This window comes from Amphiprion ocellaris, chromosome 12, assembly GCF_022539595.1.
Source record: "Amphiprion ocellaris isolate individual 3 ecotype Okinawa chromosome 12, ASM2253959v1, whole genome shotgun sequence".
Taxonomy (NCBI): Eukaryota; Metazoa; Chordata; class Actinopteri; family Pomacentridae; genus Amphiprion; species Amphiprion ocellaris.
Genome location: NC_072777.1, coordinates 18,141,777 through 18,159,333, shown reverse-complemented (window position 1 = coordinate 18,159,333; position 17,557 = coordinate 18,141,777). Strand labels below are relative to the sequence as shown.

The window sequence follows — 17,557 nt, the reverse complement described above, 5'->3', positions numbered from 1 at the left end:
AACTTTGAGATCCCAAATGTAAAGTCCCTGCTATCTGTCTTCCCACTGTATTTTTCTTTTCAGTAGAAACTTTCTCAATTGCAGAGTAGAATTTTATTGTTGGTTTCATTAGCATTTTATGATTTTGTTTGTGTGCTTTAACAGTTCCAGGTCCAGTTCCCAGTCAGTCACTCAGAGCCACTCCATCTGAAGAGACAATAAGTCTCTCCTGGAAGGAACCAACTGAACCCAATGGAGTGATCATACAATATGAGGTGTGAACAGTAATAGAAGCTGTTGTAGGAATCAAAGTAGCAGCATGCTCCTTTAGAGGGATGTTAAAAACTGGTTGATGCCTTTCTACTCCACTCAGGTCAGCTACAGCGGTGTGCGATCATTTGACCCTTCGGTTCCTCTGCAACGACCAGGACTCACAGTGTCTCTGCCATCAAACACTACCCATCACACGTTTTCCCAGCTCCACCCGGGTGTCACGTACCTGCTGTCTATTCGAGCATCTACCTCCAAAGGGTTCGGTCCAGCAACGATGCTTAATGTGACAACTAATATTTCAGGTAAAAGATACATTTTAAAATGTGGTGTCGATACAAATATTTTTGGTATCACATATTGATAGCAAAATAATACAACTAATGCTTACTCGTGTCTCTCTTTAGCCCCAACTATAGATGAGTATGATGGATCAGAGGCTTTTCTAAATGAGACTGCAACAACCATCACTGTCCTGCTGAAACCTGCCCAGGCTAAAGGAGCACCCATAAGGTACTTCTATCTTTTACGTCAGTCTGTATTTGGCTAATCAACAGTCCTTACTTTTGGCATGTAATTGTAAATGTAGTGCGTGTTTGATGAAAACTGCCAATAGGGCATACAAATAAAGTAAATTACTTTTTTTGTGAGCAGTGCAGTAGTCAAGCTTGAACATTACAGTACAGCCAGTTGTTACAGTAATTATACCATAGTTTTTCTTTTTTCTGTTAGTAACGTTAATTTTTTTATTTCAACATCAAAATAAAGGTTAACCCACTGGAAAGATCACATAAACATGACATATCACTACCCAGTGTATTTTTGAAATTACCCCATTGTAATCTGTTTTATTCACAATGCATTAGAAAATAATATAAAAAATTCATATTATAACTGTAAATGCATTGTCTTTTTGTCTGCAGTGCATACCAAATTGTGGTGGAAGAAGTGAATCCTCAGCGAACACGTCGTCAGGCTTCTTCTGACTGTTATGAGGTAGCTCCTAATCTATTTCATGTGCATTTAATAAGCCATGCCTCTACAGCTTATCTAATACACAAGAGTTTGTTTGCTAACATACATTATGAAGAGTTTTATTCCACAAAAGATTCATTTTGCGGTAGATTTTGACCACTCGACTTTATGGACCTTTGGACCTCTGCACTTGTACAGCAGGCGTTTATATATATATATATATATATATATATATATATATATATATATATATATATATATATATATATATATATATATATATAAAAACTTCAGAGTTTTTTGCAAATAAAAACGCATGGAGCATGCTGGTACTTTGTCTTAGTATATATGTTGCATTTGTCTGTCAGATTTATAAATGTATTGTTTAAATGTAAACATGTAAAAAGTAGATTTTGGTTAATAAAAAGGTCTTCAGCTTAATTGAATATATAAGCTCTCTTCAGACATGGGTTATGTAACAATGTAGATCATTTTTACGCTAATGTTCCTGACAGTTTCATACAGGCATATCTGCTACTGTGGTGGAGGGACCTGTCCTACATTTGTGGTGTTTTTTGCACAGTGTATTTTTTATGTCTGCGATTGATCATCAAGGTTAAGAAGCAACTAATTAACAATAGACTAAACCTAAAACAGTAGCAGGCTTATCAGCTTGGGGGACATGATTGATTGGAATGTTATGCCAAGTGACACTGTGTACTTTGTTTTACTTCAGACAGGTGAACTGTTGTCGAGACAGTCACAGTCACAGTTTATAAGCTGCAGTTTTTGTAGCTTTTAGATAGCAGGGGTCCGAAAGTAAGTCTTGAGTTGTGTAAAAGCTGCTGGAAAGTTATATTATTGTAAAAGTCTGATCTCTGCCCTCGAGTCAAAATATCTTTCTGTCATACCAAGTGTTTTTGATTACAGAGTTTTTGATTTCACAGTCAAATCTGCATCCCTAGCCATTAATGTGACTGCATGGAAATCGGATTGTACTGTGTTGAAAACAATACATAAATGCTAGTAAATCTGACCTACTAATGTTGTCTGTGAAAAAAGTGACTACTGTGCTCATTCAGATATGAAGCCAATACTTGTAGATGCCAGAAAGGGGTTAGAAGGGGGTTACATGTTGCATTTGTTAACTGTGTTTATATGTATATTGCCTTAAATGCAAATACATTCTTTTCCCCAGGTACCAGTTTCCTACCACAGTGCATCAAGTGGTGGATCCCCATATTATTATGCTGCCCAGCTTTCCCCTAGCAACCTGCCCGAGCCACTTCCCTTTACTGTAGGAGACAACAAGACATATCAGGCGAGTCTTTCTGAACAACGCTTCATGTATATAGTGCAGCGAACTATCGAATAAAAACAATGAAATACACTTATCAAATAAAAATCATACGTATCGATATTTTTGTATTTTTAAACTTGGGTAAACTTACAACCAAAAGAGTTTACGGAGATATGCAAAATATTATGAAAGGCTAGATATTCTTCTTAATGTTTAGCTTTCTCTTTTTTCCCACTAAGGGAAAAAAGTGAGATCAGTAGAGGACATGTATGTTGAGCATCAAATAAAGTTAAACTTCTTTTGCCCTCCAGGGTTTCTGGAATCCTCCACTAGCTCCAAGGAAGAACTACAACATCTATCTTCAAGCTGTTAGCAGCACAGAGAGGGTAAATAAGCATAATTTGAACGAAGACACACCACACACATACTGAAATTGCAGCTGTCACCTGTTAGCTGCACTGAGTAAATGTAATGTGTGTACACTTAACTATGAAACACAGAAGACCTAAAACTTACTGCACATACACTACAATTCACAAGTTTGGGGTCATCCAGACAATTTCGTGTTTTCCATGAAAACTCACACTTTTATTCATGTGCTAACATAACTGCACAAGGATTTTCTAATCATCAATTAGCCTTTAAACAAATTAGCTAACACAATGTAGCATTAGAACACAGGAGTGATGGTTGCTGCCTCTGTACCTCTATGGAGATATTCCATTAAAAATCAGCTGTTTCCAGCTAGAATAGTCATTTACCACATTAACAATGTCTAGACTGGATTTCTGATCATTTTATGTAATCTTCATTGAAATAAATGCTTTTCTTTCAAAAATAAGGACATTTTTAAGTGACCCCAAACTTTTGAACAGTAGTGTACGTGTATTGTATTGTGTATTGTAAGTATTTCATATGCAAAGATTCATTCTTTTAGTTATTGCTATTGTCTGTTGCACTGGATTCAGGTTTATTCTTTTTGTCTTTTTCTACAGGAAACTAAGACACAATGTCTGAGGCTGGCAGCTAAACGTAAGAATACAGTGCTTGATGTTGACAAATTATAATCCAGCTTGCCTGCAGAGTTTGCATGTGACTTTGTTGGGGTCATTGTTTACCCTCTTAAAATGAGACACTTTTGGTTTTCTGTCCAACATATAACTATCTAGCAACCGCAGGGAGCATCCATCTAAACAATTTTTATCCTACGACTAACTGACCATGCACAACTTGATCGACTTTTCTTATTGGCTAACATTTGGTCAACCGATTAGGGGACAGCATTATTAAGAATGTTTCCCAAATTTTGATGCTGAGAGAAATAGTAAAATATATTTATGAATATTACAAATGACATATGTTTACGTATTTTTCTGTTGTCATATTGGTTAGAATGTCTTATGGATTGTTGGTCATTTATAGATTTTGGCATTTTTCCTGTACATTAACTCAGTTCTGATGCAGCATGTGTAAGAATCTGATCAGTGTCTTACCTCTATGCAGTTTGTGTGCAGTGGAGATTGGCATGTTTAGAGATGACGGTATAGTGTTTGTGTTCAAGAGAGAAAACACATTCATGTTGTGGCTCTTTGCGTACTTCTGTAGAAGGAGTCTAAATATCAGGTTTTTACTCGTAGCCATATGTTGGTAGATTAGTAGATGGGCTTAAATGGTGTGGAGTTAATCCCTGGGCAACCACACACACATAGAAACACATGTAAGTGGCACACACTGTTTTGAGGAAAGATTTTTAGAAATGTCGCTAATGGATCAGAATTTATCTATGTGGAGTAAGAAAAAGGATAAACAGAAAAATACATTGTAGTGTTTTCGATGAAACTGACAATCCTACACTGTTGTTTAGTTAGTAGTCCTGAGCCTGAACGACAGTGAGGGCACTTTAGTGTTTATTCGGCTAGAACTAAAAGGCAAACGGAGGTGAAAGGTTGACTGAAAACGAGATATCTATGTTCGCACGAAAGCTATAACTGCATTGTGTTTATACTCTCCTGGGGACTATTTTTGTCAAGGTGTGGTAGAACTGTGGCAAAATAGAAATGTCCAATACCATTGTGTCTGACACACAACAGTTGTCTAGAGCTGCAACTAATTATTATTTTCATGATCTGTTAACCATTTGTAGATTGATCTAGTAAACGACAATGCAGAATACATTGCTTGAAATGTGATTAAAACCATAATTGTTGATATTTATTTTTCTGCCAGTTGACTAATGGATTTATGGATCTTTTTTTCTCTACTGTCATAAAAAATACAGCAGTAATTAATAACCAAAAAGCAGATGTTTATAGCTCTTCCAAAAAAATTTTAATTTGGATGCAAACAAATTAAATTTTTCAATCTTACTATAAATGTTTATCATATAAAAATAAAAGGTTTATATTCCTTTCCAGACCATCTACTAAGGTACAGTAAACACATGATCATAGTACTCAAATACGATCCTTGTGAGCTGTCAGTTTGTGGATGTCATTGTTGTTAGAATGTAATATACAGTATAGTGCTTTTCACTAGTTCGTCTGACACAGAAGGATCATAAAACTGCACAATATAGTGGCATCATTTTGATCACAATCAGCTGTAATGATTGCCGTATGAATCACTATGACTGATAAGTTAGATTGATTACATATTTCTTTAAAGATACATCAAGGGACAGACACTCCAAGCTAGCTCAGGCTATGGATTCTGTGATGTGTAGTGATGTTGTAAGCACCAGGTTGAAAGGAAGTGGAACTGTTGTTTGAATATATTATTAGTCAAATGAAGAAAAAAGAAACATGAATCAACAAAACCTCACAGTTCACCTTTGTTCTCTTCAGGTTAGAGTTTAGTGTGAACAAGATGAGTGACTATGTAGTCCCATAGGGATTTGATCCTGTAGGATGCAGTCAGAGGTGTGGTGTACAGTTCTTTCTGTGTCTTTAAAGTTTCCGTCATAGGACAAGTATAATTGTGGGGAGTGACTGACTTCCCAGGGTCCTCAAATTTCAAGAATTGCTGGTGGTTGTACTTACTACAACAGGTGGTCACTTTACTCAAAAGCTGCAAAAGCGTGATAACACTGTTTCTGATGTCTTTTTTAGCCTGAGGACTGAGTAAAGCTGAAAGACTTTAGGAAGGATTTTAGATTTTTTTTAACAAGGGAGACAGATACACTAATGGACAGAGAGGTCAGACGACTGTCCCTTCCTTTCTGTCTGTGTTTCTTTACATGTGTGTGTGCGCTCAACTGCGCATCCGGGAGGGAGGATTAAGTGACGGTGGTCCTATTAGGTCATCTGTGGTATTGCATTGTATATTGTCATTGCTGCCTCAGGGTGTTTGGTGTGTGTGTGTGTGTGTGTGTGTGTGTGTGTGTGTGTGTGTGTGTGTGTGTGTGTGTGTGTGTGTGTGTGTGTGTGTGTGGGTGGTTGTATCTTGAGTGTTAGTGTACTGACCTAGATCATTTTTACAGACATTAGGAGCCAGTGCCGACATTATGAGGTCAGGCTGTAAAACCCTTTCAGAATTTGGGCTTGTTTGTGTGTTTCTGTTTTGTGTTGTTTGATTTCTTTTTACTAGGTGATCTTCCATTAGTTCTTGGCCTGACATATATGGAAAGAAACGTGTTGCATTCTAGGCATGATCCACAAAATATAAACTAAAGCTTGGTTAGAAATGCCAAACTATAGAGATTCTGAAAGACAAATAAAAATGTAAATGTAAAATTATGAATCTGCTCATACAGTTTTAGCCAAGACTAACTTAACAGGTGTAAGGAGCAGTAGTCAGACTATACAACATTTTCCTAGTAGTAGGAAAATCATATTAAATGATTTCTTTTTTCATAAAGCATGACTTGTGTTTACAAAGGATTGGGATATTATATTTTTCTATTATCAACAAATCCCATGGAAAGACCAGAACAAACAATGAACTGATCCTTTTTAGTATCGCACATGTAGCAAAAAGCCTGATATAGATTTGCTGTCTGTTGTAGCTTCACAGCTATGGACACTATACATTATTCTGAGCACTAGAGCCCCAAACGTGTTTTACCTGCAACTGGAAATAGATCTCAAAAAAACGTACCATTACCTTCGGTTGGAGTGGTATTTGCTCAAAACTACAGTGGCTGGCAGTTTTAGTTAAAAAAAAATTATTTGAGAAATCACAAGAGACTGGGAAAGTCAAGGTGATGATCAGAAAGGTGATGGAAAAGTTCTACTCAAATATTGTTACATAATGACACTGGGCGGGAGGGATGCAGTTCAACGATTTTGGTGGAAAAAACATTCGTAACAACGAACAATAGTATGTTATATTAAGACTTACAGAGTGTCAGGGGGAGATTATGTTTATCTTGTTGATATTTAGCATAAGAAGTGGATTATTTTTTGATAGCTTTTCTGCAATATGTTGATTTTTCTGTGTATGTGTATGGGTTGGATTATTTGGATTATTATAATACATTATAATGTTCTTATTTTGCAACATGAACTGTTCTGGCATTATGAGATCAGATTGCTAAATGGAGCTTGGGAGCATGGAAAGCAGATGCTTTCAGTCTTTCTGTTGTCTCTCTGTCCATGACCAACAGGGTTTAAAGTCCTCCACAATATGTCGTCTGCCTGAAACGTCATTGGTGAATTATCTTCCAAACAGACAAAATCAGGGAGTTCAGTCAAGTCTCCGAAGTCATCAGGAACAGAAATGAGTTTTACTACAAGCAATATACGGTGACATTGGTTCAGAAACATTGAACAGCTACAGACAAATTGCATCTTAAAAACCTTCTGTAATGAGAACGTGATGCCAAGGATACTCTCAAATACACAGAAAAGACAGCACAAGACACACAATCAATTAACTATTCTTTTACCTGTTTATATGCAGTCGGTGCTGTTTGTTTTTAATGTTTTCTTTTGTATGATTGCAGCTGGAACTAGAAGTAGTAAGTGTTCACTGGTTCAGTACATTTACTGCCAGGCATTAATAAAACTAAATAAATCAGGAGCTGAATCCTGTGTAAACTTTTAGCTCCATTGATGCAACTGTACGATGGTACAAAGCAGGGATAAACATTGTCAGCTTTCACAGTTGCTCAGACACTGCCTTTTCACAGGACGTTGTCTTTATGCTGTACAAAAAATGTACAAAAATTTAAAAAATTTGAATGTGCTTCCTTTGTCGTAAGGATATATTTTAATTATTTGATATGTATACATATAGTCAACTATGGAAGACATGTTATAAAATGCTTAGAGGCTTAGATACAGTATTAACTGTACAAACACCATCTTTTGTTAATTATTACATGGTAACCATATTAATTAATTCACTGTTGACCTAAGTTATTAAATGTATAAGCCAAGTAATGTCCTCCAACATAGCTCTTGGGTATATTTATCTATAGTTATGACAGTGAGAGTTACCAGCGCATTTCTGTTGGCAGTTGTCTAACTAAGAGAATATTTAAATGCTTGACATTACCTGGTCTTTAGCACAGAGATAATTAAACCCTTCTATTTAAGTGGCTCATCAGGATTTGTTTTCTTGTCAGGGTCACTACTTTTCTGATGTGAGGGAATTTTGTAGATGAATCCCAGGAGAAAACTACCGTAACATAATTCCTCAGGCTATGAGTTAACATACTTTGCCACCTTATGGCATGTTGAGTTACAGAAAAGTGTCAAGATTTGACAGTATTTAATTATGTTCCATTTAGTGCTACAAAGCAGTACTTCAAGTCTGAACAGGTCTACAGGAGCTGAGTGTTCCAGGTTCCTAGAAAGCTTAGATCATTGGTTGAATTGGCTTTATTTTGGTAGCTCATCTCATCAAAACGTTTCAAAAACAGGTTTGGGTGGTTCATGACCATGCAGCTGACAAAAACTTGGTCAGCTAAAGATAAAGATGCTTTTAGAGATGATTTTAGTTGTTAATGTTAGATTTTCAGTCTTTGGGATCCATAAGTTACTTCTTTTTGACTTTCCAAAAAATGAATGTCAGTTTCTTAAATTTGCTGTTGTGAAAGTTAGAGAACTTTTGCTTGTCAATAGAACAAAAATATAGTGAAAAGTCTTTTCTACGGGCACCAGTACCCCAGGTGGCCGGCAGGTTTTGTTTTTTGCTTGTTAGGTTTTTTTAATGTTAGTCCAACAGCAATGGACACAATATGAACAATACAAGAGCACAAAGCAACCTCACTCTTGAAGAGTTTTTAGTATCTTAGTGGGTTGTGTGTTTCAGAGGTCACAGTAAGACGGTTTCTTCCTTCTGCTTCCACCAAATAACACATTCACTCAGCAAGTCCACTAAAGAAAGAAAAAAGATAAAACTTTTCACATCCTTGTGTCATGTGTCTGTGATTGAGCTCCAAAACTGTAATGCTAGTTTTGCACTGTTTAATATATGTGATTAGAATTTCTAATATAGTAATAGCTTATCTTTTATTTTTATTATTTTTGAATATTTTATTATTATTATTATTATTATTATTATTATTATTATTATTATTATTATTATTATTATTATTATTATTATTTATATTTATCTTAAGATTTTCCCTTTGTGGCATTTATTCCTGCAGCTTTCCACAGAAGTGGACAGTTCTTTAAAAAGCACAATATAACAACAATTTGTCTTGTATCTGTATTTTTAAGTTTTTTCTCACCATCAGTAGTTACAATAGTGTTGCTACCATATTTACGTTGTGTTATTTTTTCTATTTTTAGGTGCTACAGAGGAACCAGAAGTCATCCCTGACCCCGCTAAACAGACGGATCGTGTGGTGAAAATCGCTGGAATAAGTGCTGGTGTTCTCGTTTTTATACTGCTGGTGCTGGTAGCCATCCTGCTGGTCAAGAAGAGGTGAGTGCCAGGCACACCCACTAGAGCAGTTCTATGAAGAGGGCAAATATTACACGGCCAATACTGGATGTTCACATTAACACACGTGCAGATACAGGAACATACAAACACAAATGTGCTGCTAAATCCATTCTCTTGTTGCGTGTTGGTGCAATACTTGCTATAATAACACCATTTTCCATCCATCCATTCTAAATGTTGATCTCCCTTCAGAACCATTTTTTATTGTTTCTTTTGCATTTGTTGAATCAAACTAGAACAACAACCACAGGAAGGAGTTGACTCAAATGAGAGTATCAAAGAGAAAGACAGTGACAGAGGTTTTCAAGCAAGACTGATATCAGGAAATTCAGTATTCATGGATTATTGACGTTGTCACATCCTTAATAAACCCGTCAAATACACAACAGTATGAGGTACTTCAGAAGCTAAGAGTGACAAAGACGCACAAACATTGCACACAGCACTATACTACAAGTTTAGGTTTTAATCAAGAGCAACGTTTCGTTTGTTGTGTTGTATTTTATACTTAAATTTGTTTTGTACAGGTATTAATAAAAAGGAAAATTTTATATTATGTCTGACTTTGAGTGCAGAAAAGCACTGAGAGGAACCAGAGCTGGTCTTTGTGTCAACAGTTGGACTTGTGTTGTGTTAATTTGGTGCAGAGCTCCACCATGTGGTGCCTAAACAGAGTTACAGCTTGAGAATACCTGCCGGTGTGCAATTAACAGCTAAACAATTTAAGTTTCTTTGCATTGCAGCAAACTGGTTCATGTTGGTAAAGGAGGTCTTAAAGATTTTGTTTGCCACCCTAGTGATCCTATTGTCGTGAATTGTTTTTGAAATATTTTAGGAAAGAATCTTATGACTGCTGCATATCTATGATATGCCATACAGTGTCTGATGTCCACTTGTCCACATCCACTTAGACTGAGACATATATAAATATATATATGTACATAACAGCAGCTTTATTCATCAACTGCTGATTTAAGCCTCAAATACTACTGCTGATGTTAGTATCTTCTCAGACATACAGTATATCTTAAGACATGTGGTAGTAAGTGAAAATTGTCAGAAGATGATTTTTTAAAAATCCGATTTTAATTTTTTACATTCATGACAATGTCAAAAAACTTGTAAAGCAGTGGGGAGAAATGGTAGCATGCTATTAAACTGTAAGGGTAAGGTTCCATGAGGTCGAACTATATCTTTATACTTTTCATTCTCATGTGCAAGAGTGTGCATGTGTGTAAAACATTACTTTAACTCTTCTTGTCATACTTCCCATGGTCTGGTGTTCAGGGAACCTGATTTGATCATTAAAGAGAGATAATTAAGAATTTAATCTTGGTACTCAAGAAAGATAAATTCCGCAAACGAGAAGGACACCTGGAGAGTGCATCCTCTGTCAAGGCCAATGCCCTTTCTTACAGTTTTTAATGATCACCAAACTGCATCAAACATTTAATGATTTCTTCCTTTAACAAACTCATTCAAGAAATTTGGTTTAGTAGTTTTTGCATAATCTTGCTAACAGTCAAGCAGACAGACAACCAAATGGACTGATCACATACCTCCACCTCAGCTCTGACCGTGGGACAGGAAAAATGTTGTCGTAAGTAGCTTGGTTTACCCGTTGTTCACCACATATCTTGGACACATTAAAAAAAGATAAATCATACTTTTAAGAAAATGTCTGGAAGTGATCTCCTATTCACACTGAAGCATTAAATCTTGCCAGAGGCAATGGTAAAAGAGTTTCTGAATTACTAGAAATCATCATCTCACTCAGCAAATCACCAGCAATAAGAGGCATTGAATTACAGTCAGTAATGAACTCTTATCACCAGAAAACTTCACTCTTGCAACCCCTGAGATTTATTCTGATTTATGGAATGGATTTATGTGAAACCAACATTCATCGTACAGTTTTAGTGTGCAACTTTGATTGTAAATGATATGAAGAGACTCTGAGCTCAAAGCGTAGGCACCTTTTCCACTACTCTAATATACTGGATGTTTACCTTTGTAATATCCAGCCACAGTGTGTTATATGTTTACCATTTTTCATGACTTAAGCATTTTTCCTGTTGATTGGGACTGGATTTGATGTTTGTTATTGTTGTGCGGCTGAACTGCAGCCACTGTGAAGCTCAGCTGCATTTGAACTATAGGATTTAAAATATGCTAGGTAGCTAATACAGAGGACTGTGTGAGTGTTCCTGTAAATTACAAATACAGAGATATACAGCCACAAGTTTAAGCAAGTTAAAACGAGTTCTGAAAATTTTGTTTCAGGTATAATGTAAGTTTGTTTTGAGCATGATACAATTTGTGTGAACTATGAAGACTGGTATTTTACTCTGATTGTAACGTAACTTTGACAAGTGATGTAGCAGTCGTGCATTGAGTAAAGTTTTGAATATTATGTAAAGATTTGCTTTTATATCACCCTCATATGCTTGAGGTTTCATTATTTAGTAGTTTCCTCTTCCATAAAGGTTTCTGGGGAGATCAATCTTCATTGTCATTAAACCTGTAAACGTTGAACAATACTGCATCTTTAAAATAAAGGGACATGATGACATTGCAATGACATCATGCTTGCATTACAGGAAGCTACTTGGTATAACAGATTAGATATCCTTGTATAATTTTTGACTGGATTTTTAACATTTATAGGAGAGAGATAATAGAGATCATTAGCTGATTAGGGTTAAATCTCTAATCAGGGTCATCCCATTTCTGTAAATGCAGTTTTGAGTTGCTTAATTTTGTTAGAATGACAACTAGTAATGAAGAGAAAGACTGCATGTCTATAGATTGATACTGATAGTTCCGTGTTATTTAAGTAGTTGTTGTTCAAGTTTCATAGTTTATTTTGTAGCATTTAGCATTTGTAGTATGTAGCTATAGCATTAAACTTGAAATTGTACTTTTCCTAAAGAATTAAGACCCACAGCTATTGTGGCACCCCATTGCATGACCCTCAAGTTTAGTTTAAGGGTGTTTTTTTCTGTTTCTGTTGTTACTGGTTGAGACAGGACAATATTGTCCTAATTTGCATATTCCCTTGTGTCTCATTCTTTGCTTTCTGATTGGCTCACAACCCCAGGAGGACCTACTATTCATACTCTTATTACCTGTAAGTAAACAACCAATCAACAATCAGCTCACCCAGCTGCTGTTATCTTATTGGGTGAATTATTAGTGACTAGTTGTTGTTATTTTTAAAGATGCAGTATACTTTTTTCAAGACAAAACACATTTTCAGCACTGACCAACCAGCCAAAGCCATCCTCATTGACGCCTTGCCAGGGTAGGGGTCAGTTCACTTTCACGTCAGTCAATTCAGGTTTTTAATGAACTCCTTTATTTAATCATTCCTATATTGAAACCTTTCAGATATTGAACATATGTTTTTAGCAAGAGAATGTTGATTGTTGTCAGTAAAAAATAGAATTGAAATAAATGAATGTTGGATAATTAGAATTTATTTAAAGGCCTGAACTGATAGTGAATTGACCTCAGCCCCGGTGTCCTCTACATGCTCCAAAGTTGCACTGAAGCAGGCATATTAAGGCCAGAGTTGGCCATGAACCCGATCAAAGTAGGCCAAAGTGGGACAACACAGGCCAAAGCGTGTTATTTGAAAAAAGAATGCTGCACTTGTGACTTGTAGCTCTTTGTGTGCATGTAGTCATGTGATCATCCATCCGTCCATCAAGTCACAGGTATCATGGTAAAACTCTGCTGCACATGCACTTCTGTCAGTTAATCTGATCCAGTTGATTTCCTTTTTGGGACACTTGGCCTCTGATTTTGTGTCAGTAGTTCTTATGAGGGTGTTTCTTCTGTTGTGGGTACTTCCTTCTTCCAAATTGTTGTCTGGTGCTGGCTGTGACCTAATTAAATTTGGAATAAATAATTTTCACTCCCTTTAAAAAATTTAGTGCTAGATTGACCAAAAACACAGATTAAAGCTTAAATTTTTGGACATTCCATCGCATTCATCACCACATTTTGTCAAGAATCACCACATACATAAAATAAATGAATTTAACATCACCTAATATAGACAACCTTATCATTTTTTCCCCATTTTTCATGCTAGGCTCTTTTTCCACGAGCTTTTACAGGGAGGAAATTGCCATCTTTTAGATTTATTGCTTAATGATAGAGTGTGTTGGCCTCCATCCACATTTTTACTGATTTGACATGTTCAGTCAATATTAGCACATGTTCATTAACAGAGTTTGCACTTTAAAACAAGTCCCAATTAATTTTTAGACATCAAACCTTGAAAAGTAATTGTATGTTTAAAAAACTCCAATAGAGATCCATTCTAGGTGAGGTCTCAGCTCCAAATGTGTCTTTCTCTCTGTCTCTCTGTCTCCTTGTCCATTGGTTAGAAACTCTATATCCAGTACAAAAGCATATATATATGTAAATCTTCTGGGTTTGCTTCCTGTTAGACAACCAATATTGCCATCACAAACATGCACAATCAGATGAACCTGGTCACTAGTTAAATTTGTGTTTCCACTGAGTGTGTCATGTTTCCACTGAGTGTGTGAGTGTGTGTGTGTGTGTATGTGGTCTTGGAGGTGGAGTTGGTGTACATTCGTGTCAAGAGGTAAAATATACACAAAAAACAGCATGCTTTCTGTGTGGGTACTGGGAAGAAGTCAGAGCTGTAAATTGTGTCAGTTTGGCAACAATCATAAATGGATTTGTCAATCAATATAGTGTGCCAGCTGTCATCACTCCAAGCTGGAAGCTTCTTGTGTTGCAGCTACAGTATCTTTTTTTTAAATTAATGTTGATGTTCAAATTGCACTGAAAAGGACTAATTTTCTGGAACAGACCACATAAAAACTGTGACCATGTTTGTTCACTGGTAGAGCTGTTGTCCTAACTGATGTACATCTATGGCTCTGTGTACCTAATGTTCCTGCATGCATTGTCATGCTCAGCATAATATATCCTCCAAAGTTGTTGTTCCCTGTAATTTTATGGATTGAACACAGTGAGAGTTAAACCTGAAAATGATTGTTCACCGGGTTGCAGTCTCTTGAAAGAGAACATTTTTTGTTTGCTGTTTCTGTTGTAAAAAACAAAAGAAATTTAATTCTACAATATAGAGCAGTATACCTCTTTTCTAAAAGGAAAAAAAACAAAAACAAAACTGTGTTCCACTTTCTCATAACACTGGAATATTCTTGGTATGGTTAAAATTCCTACTACTAATGTGATGATACTTGTTGTTACTAAATGGTTAACTTTGGGTTTCTATTTATTGATTATTAGCCCTTTTCCTTTTTTTGTTTTAATGGGATTTCCCCCATCATTGCTGTCAGATGAAAACCAAATACTTCATATTCCTGCTGGGTTTTTGTCCTTCTTTTTTGAACTTCTATAGTCATATTGCTCAGTTTCTGGTCCATTCTAGTAATATTTATTACATATATATTAGTAATAGTAAGTAATAGTAAATAATTTATTTTTTTAATAGTAAATAATAAAGGAGAAATTGAACAAACATTTTTTAAAAATGCTTCTAACAAAGGCCATAAACAGTAAAACTCGGGGGATTTCATCTGACAGCTTTATGGTTCCAAAGTTGATCATATGTTTTCCTTTTGCTACTTGTAGACCAAAGGGCATTTTCCTTGGTTTGCATTAGGTGCTATTTTTCCTTTGCTCCTATAGCTAAGCCTGTTAAATTGATAAACAAGCCTTTTTTCTACTTTCCTTGCTTGTTTTCTTCTTTTTCCTTTCTGTTTGAACTGTGCATCTTGAGTCAGCAGCTAGCACCCCCCAGCCACAAAGAAAAACACGATACCACCTTCTTCATACAAAAATCATACTATATTTATACCTTTTGAAGCACTTCTTCAAAAGGCTGTGGTCTGCTGGCTAGCTGATGTTTGCATATTTGTTTTATGATGCCTGACTGTGTCTCTCTCTGCCTCTAACAGGAAGCTGGCTAAAAAACGTAAAGATGCCATTGGAACAACACGGCAAGAAATGACACACATGGTGAATGCTATGGACCGCAGCTATGCTGACCAGAGCACCCTGCATGGAGAAGACCCAATGGCTGTGACATTTATGGACTCTCACAACTACAACAACAGATGTAGGTTCATAAACTCACTTATTGGCCAAGTAAAAGAAAAAGTGCAAGAACAAAGAAAGCAACAAACTTGTAATTTTAGATTTTGTTTCTGTTCCTCTCTAACACATCAGATACTTTCATCTGTTTGTTCTTCTTTCCACACCGATGAGACTTGAATTTTAGCATTTCAAGGTTTCCATGTTATTCTTACTAACAGCTACGCTAAAATTTATCTACGACTAATGATTCTTTTCTCGTTTTAAATTTTTTTTCAGTTAGTCACTCAAATGATAGACTGATTCTGAAAATCATTGCTGATTAATGTTCTCTCAATCAGCTAATCATACAGTTCGGCTCCAGAAGTAAGCAACAGATACAAGGCATATGTGCAAATGAAAGAAACTGCTGATTTGAGAAAAATCAGAAAATAGTATAATGATTTTGGTAGAATTGGTGATTCTTTAGTAGGATTTCAGTGGCGAACATCTGTGTTTTAGTGAATCTGAAATTGCGAAATATTTCCTCACCATGTTTCCCTCTGCAGTGCCCAACGACCCTCTGGTTCCTACTGCTGTGTTAGGTGAGACTTTGGCGTGGTTGGATATGTCACATTTATCACCAATAAATACTCTGTAGTGATCACCCATCATCATCATATAGCCCCTGTGCTTGTAGCCCTGGTCCGTATGTCCTTGTGCGTCATTAAATAGGACCTCTGATTTGTGTAAAAATGTTTGTAACTGTGGCTGTTGAATGTAGTTAAAGTCTCCGTCACAAAGTGTAACATCTTTTCTTTGACCTCTGACTTTTGTTTGTGTTGATGCAAAGTTTGGTGTATTTAAAGTTTCTATACCATGATGTTGACCTTTGCCTACAATTTGGAGTGCCAGTTTTATGAAGTTGTGTAATGGGTTGAAATATGTGAGCATGGTAAAACTGTGTATTTATCTTCAAAATATTTATGCCACCTATTGCCAGCACTCTGCATAATGTGTATCTGGCATTAGAAATTCAAACATCCAAGTGCATCATCTGTCATTCTGTGTGTTCTTTGGGTTCAGTCACTCCCAATTGTAGCTATGGTTTCTGTTTCCTACTAAGAGTTATTGATATTCACAGTAATTACCATTATTCTCCCTTAGAGACCTCATTATTTCCACAGCTTTGAGTTGTTTTAAGGCATGCCATTTTGTGTCCCAAAAATGACAGAAATGGAAGCTTTAAAGGAGAGAGACAATTTGTCACATTGCCACTGCAAAATGACTATAGATTAAATCGGTGACAACACTGAACAGCTTAGTGCCTACAGCCCTGTATCTTTGGCAGAAGTTTTTCTGTTCAATGGATCCAAAAGTCTGCTTAAGTATCTACCATCTGTGTTATTCCCCAGGCTTGTTTTGTTGCCCCAGTCTGAGTGTCTGAATCGTGAAAGCTGTAGCTTTTGCCAAGTTGGATGTTTCTGTAGCTCCAGTGTTCCGCTACAATGTGTTTATCTTTAGTTTCATCTAGTGTTGACATTGCAGCATGATGTGGAGTTCTAACATACCCTTAAGGGATTTACAATCCACAACACCACCAAACTGTGTTAATTAACTGTTCTGTAGCTCCTAATGTAGAGTGAAGGCTGCAGTTACAATCTGTCTTGGCCAATCACTTCACAGAGACGGAAGAAGTAGCGGGAAGTAGCGAATTAAGAGGCAGTGTCGGGTCAAGTTTACTGTTAATTGGCCTGACGAGGGCTTAACAAACCTTTAACAATCAGTAATGAGCTAACATATCCTGAGAGCAGAGAAAGCATCAGTTAGATGAAATAAACAGTGTCAGTTAATAAACAGTGGTGAAGATGAAGTCAGTCGGTTTAACTGCAACCCCTAGCTACGTCATTATACAACCTGTCAGTATGTTTTATTACTACTGTCAAGTCACATTTTTCAAATAGCACAGAACAACAATTTGATCCCATTAATTAACTACTAGTGAATTATGTACTTAAAGTGAATTATGTACATAAAATGTACAAGCTTCTAAAA

The 17,557-nt window shown here is 36.2% G+C and overlaps 1 protein-coding gene across 23 annotated transcripts in view; it reads left to right on the top strand.

The window, feature by feature from the left end:
- Window positions 1-17,557, top strand: part of ptprk (protein tyrosine phosphatase receptor type K) — a 121,414-nt gene that overhangs the window by 84,766 nt on the left and 19,091 nt on the right. For 15 of the 23 annotated variants that reach the window (XM_055015829.1, XM_055015825.1, XM_055015824.1 and 12 more), the window contains 11 exons: window positions 145-254; window positions 353-554; window positions 657-762; window positions 1,173-1,245; window positions 2,423-2,545; window positions 2,836-2,910; window positions 3,520-3,556; window positions 9,265-9,400; window positions 12,522-12,551; window positions 15,388-15,548; window positions 16,072-16,107. In XM_055015829.1, coding sequence (XP_054871804.1) covers window positions 145-254; window positions 353-554; window positions 657-762; window positions 1,173-1,245; window positions 2,423-2,545; window positions 2,836-2,910; window positions 3,520-3,556; window positions 9,265-9,400; window positions 12,522-12,551; window positions 15,388-15,548; window positions 16,072-16,107 — 1,089 coding nt within the window. The remainder of the gene's footprint in view (window positions 1-144; window positions 255-352; window positions 555-656; window positions 763-1,172; window positions 1,246-2,422; window positions 2,546-2,835; window positions 2,911-3,519; window positions 3,557-9,264; window positions 9,401-12,521; window positions 12,552-15,387; window positions 15,549-16,071; window positions 16,108-17,557) is intronic. The other 8 variants (XM_055015830.1, XM_055015840.1, XM_055015839.1 and 5 more) reach the window with 3 other exon arrangements.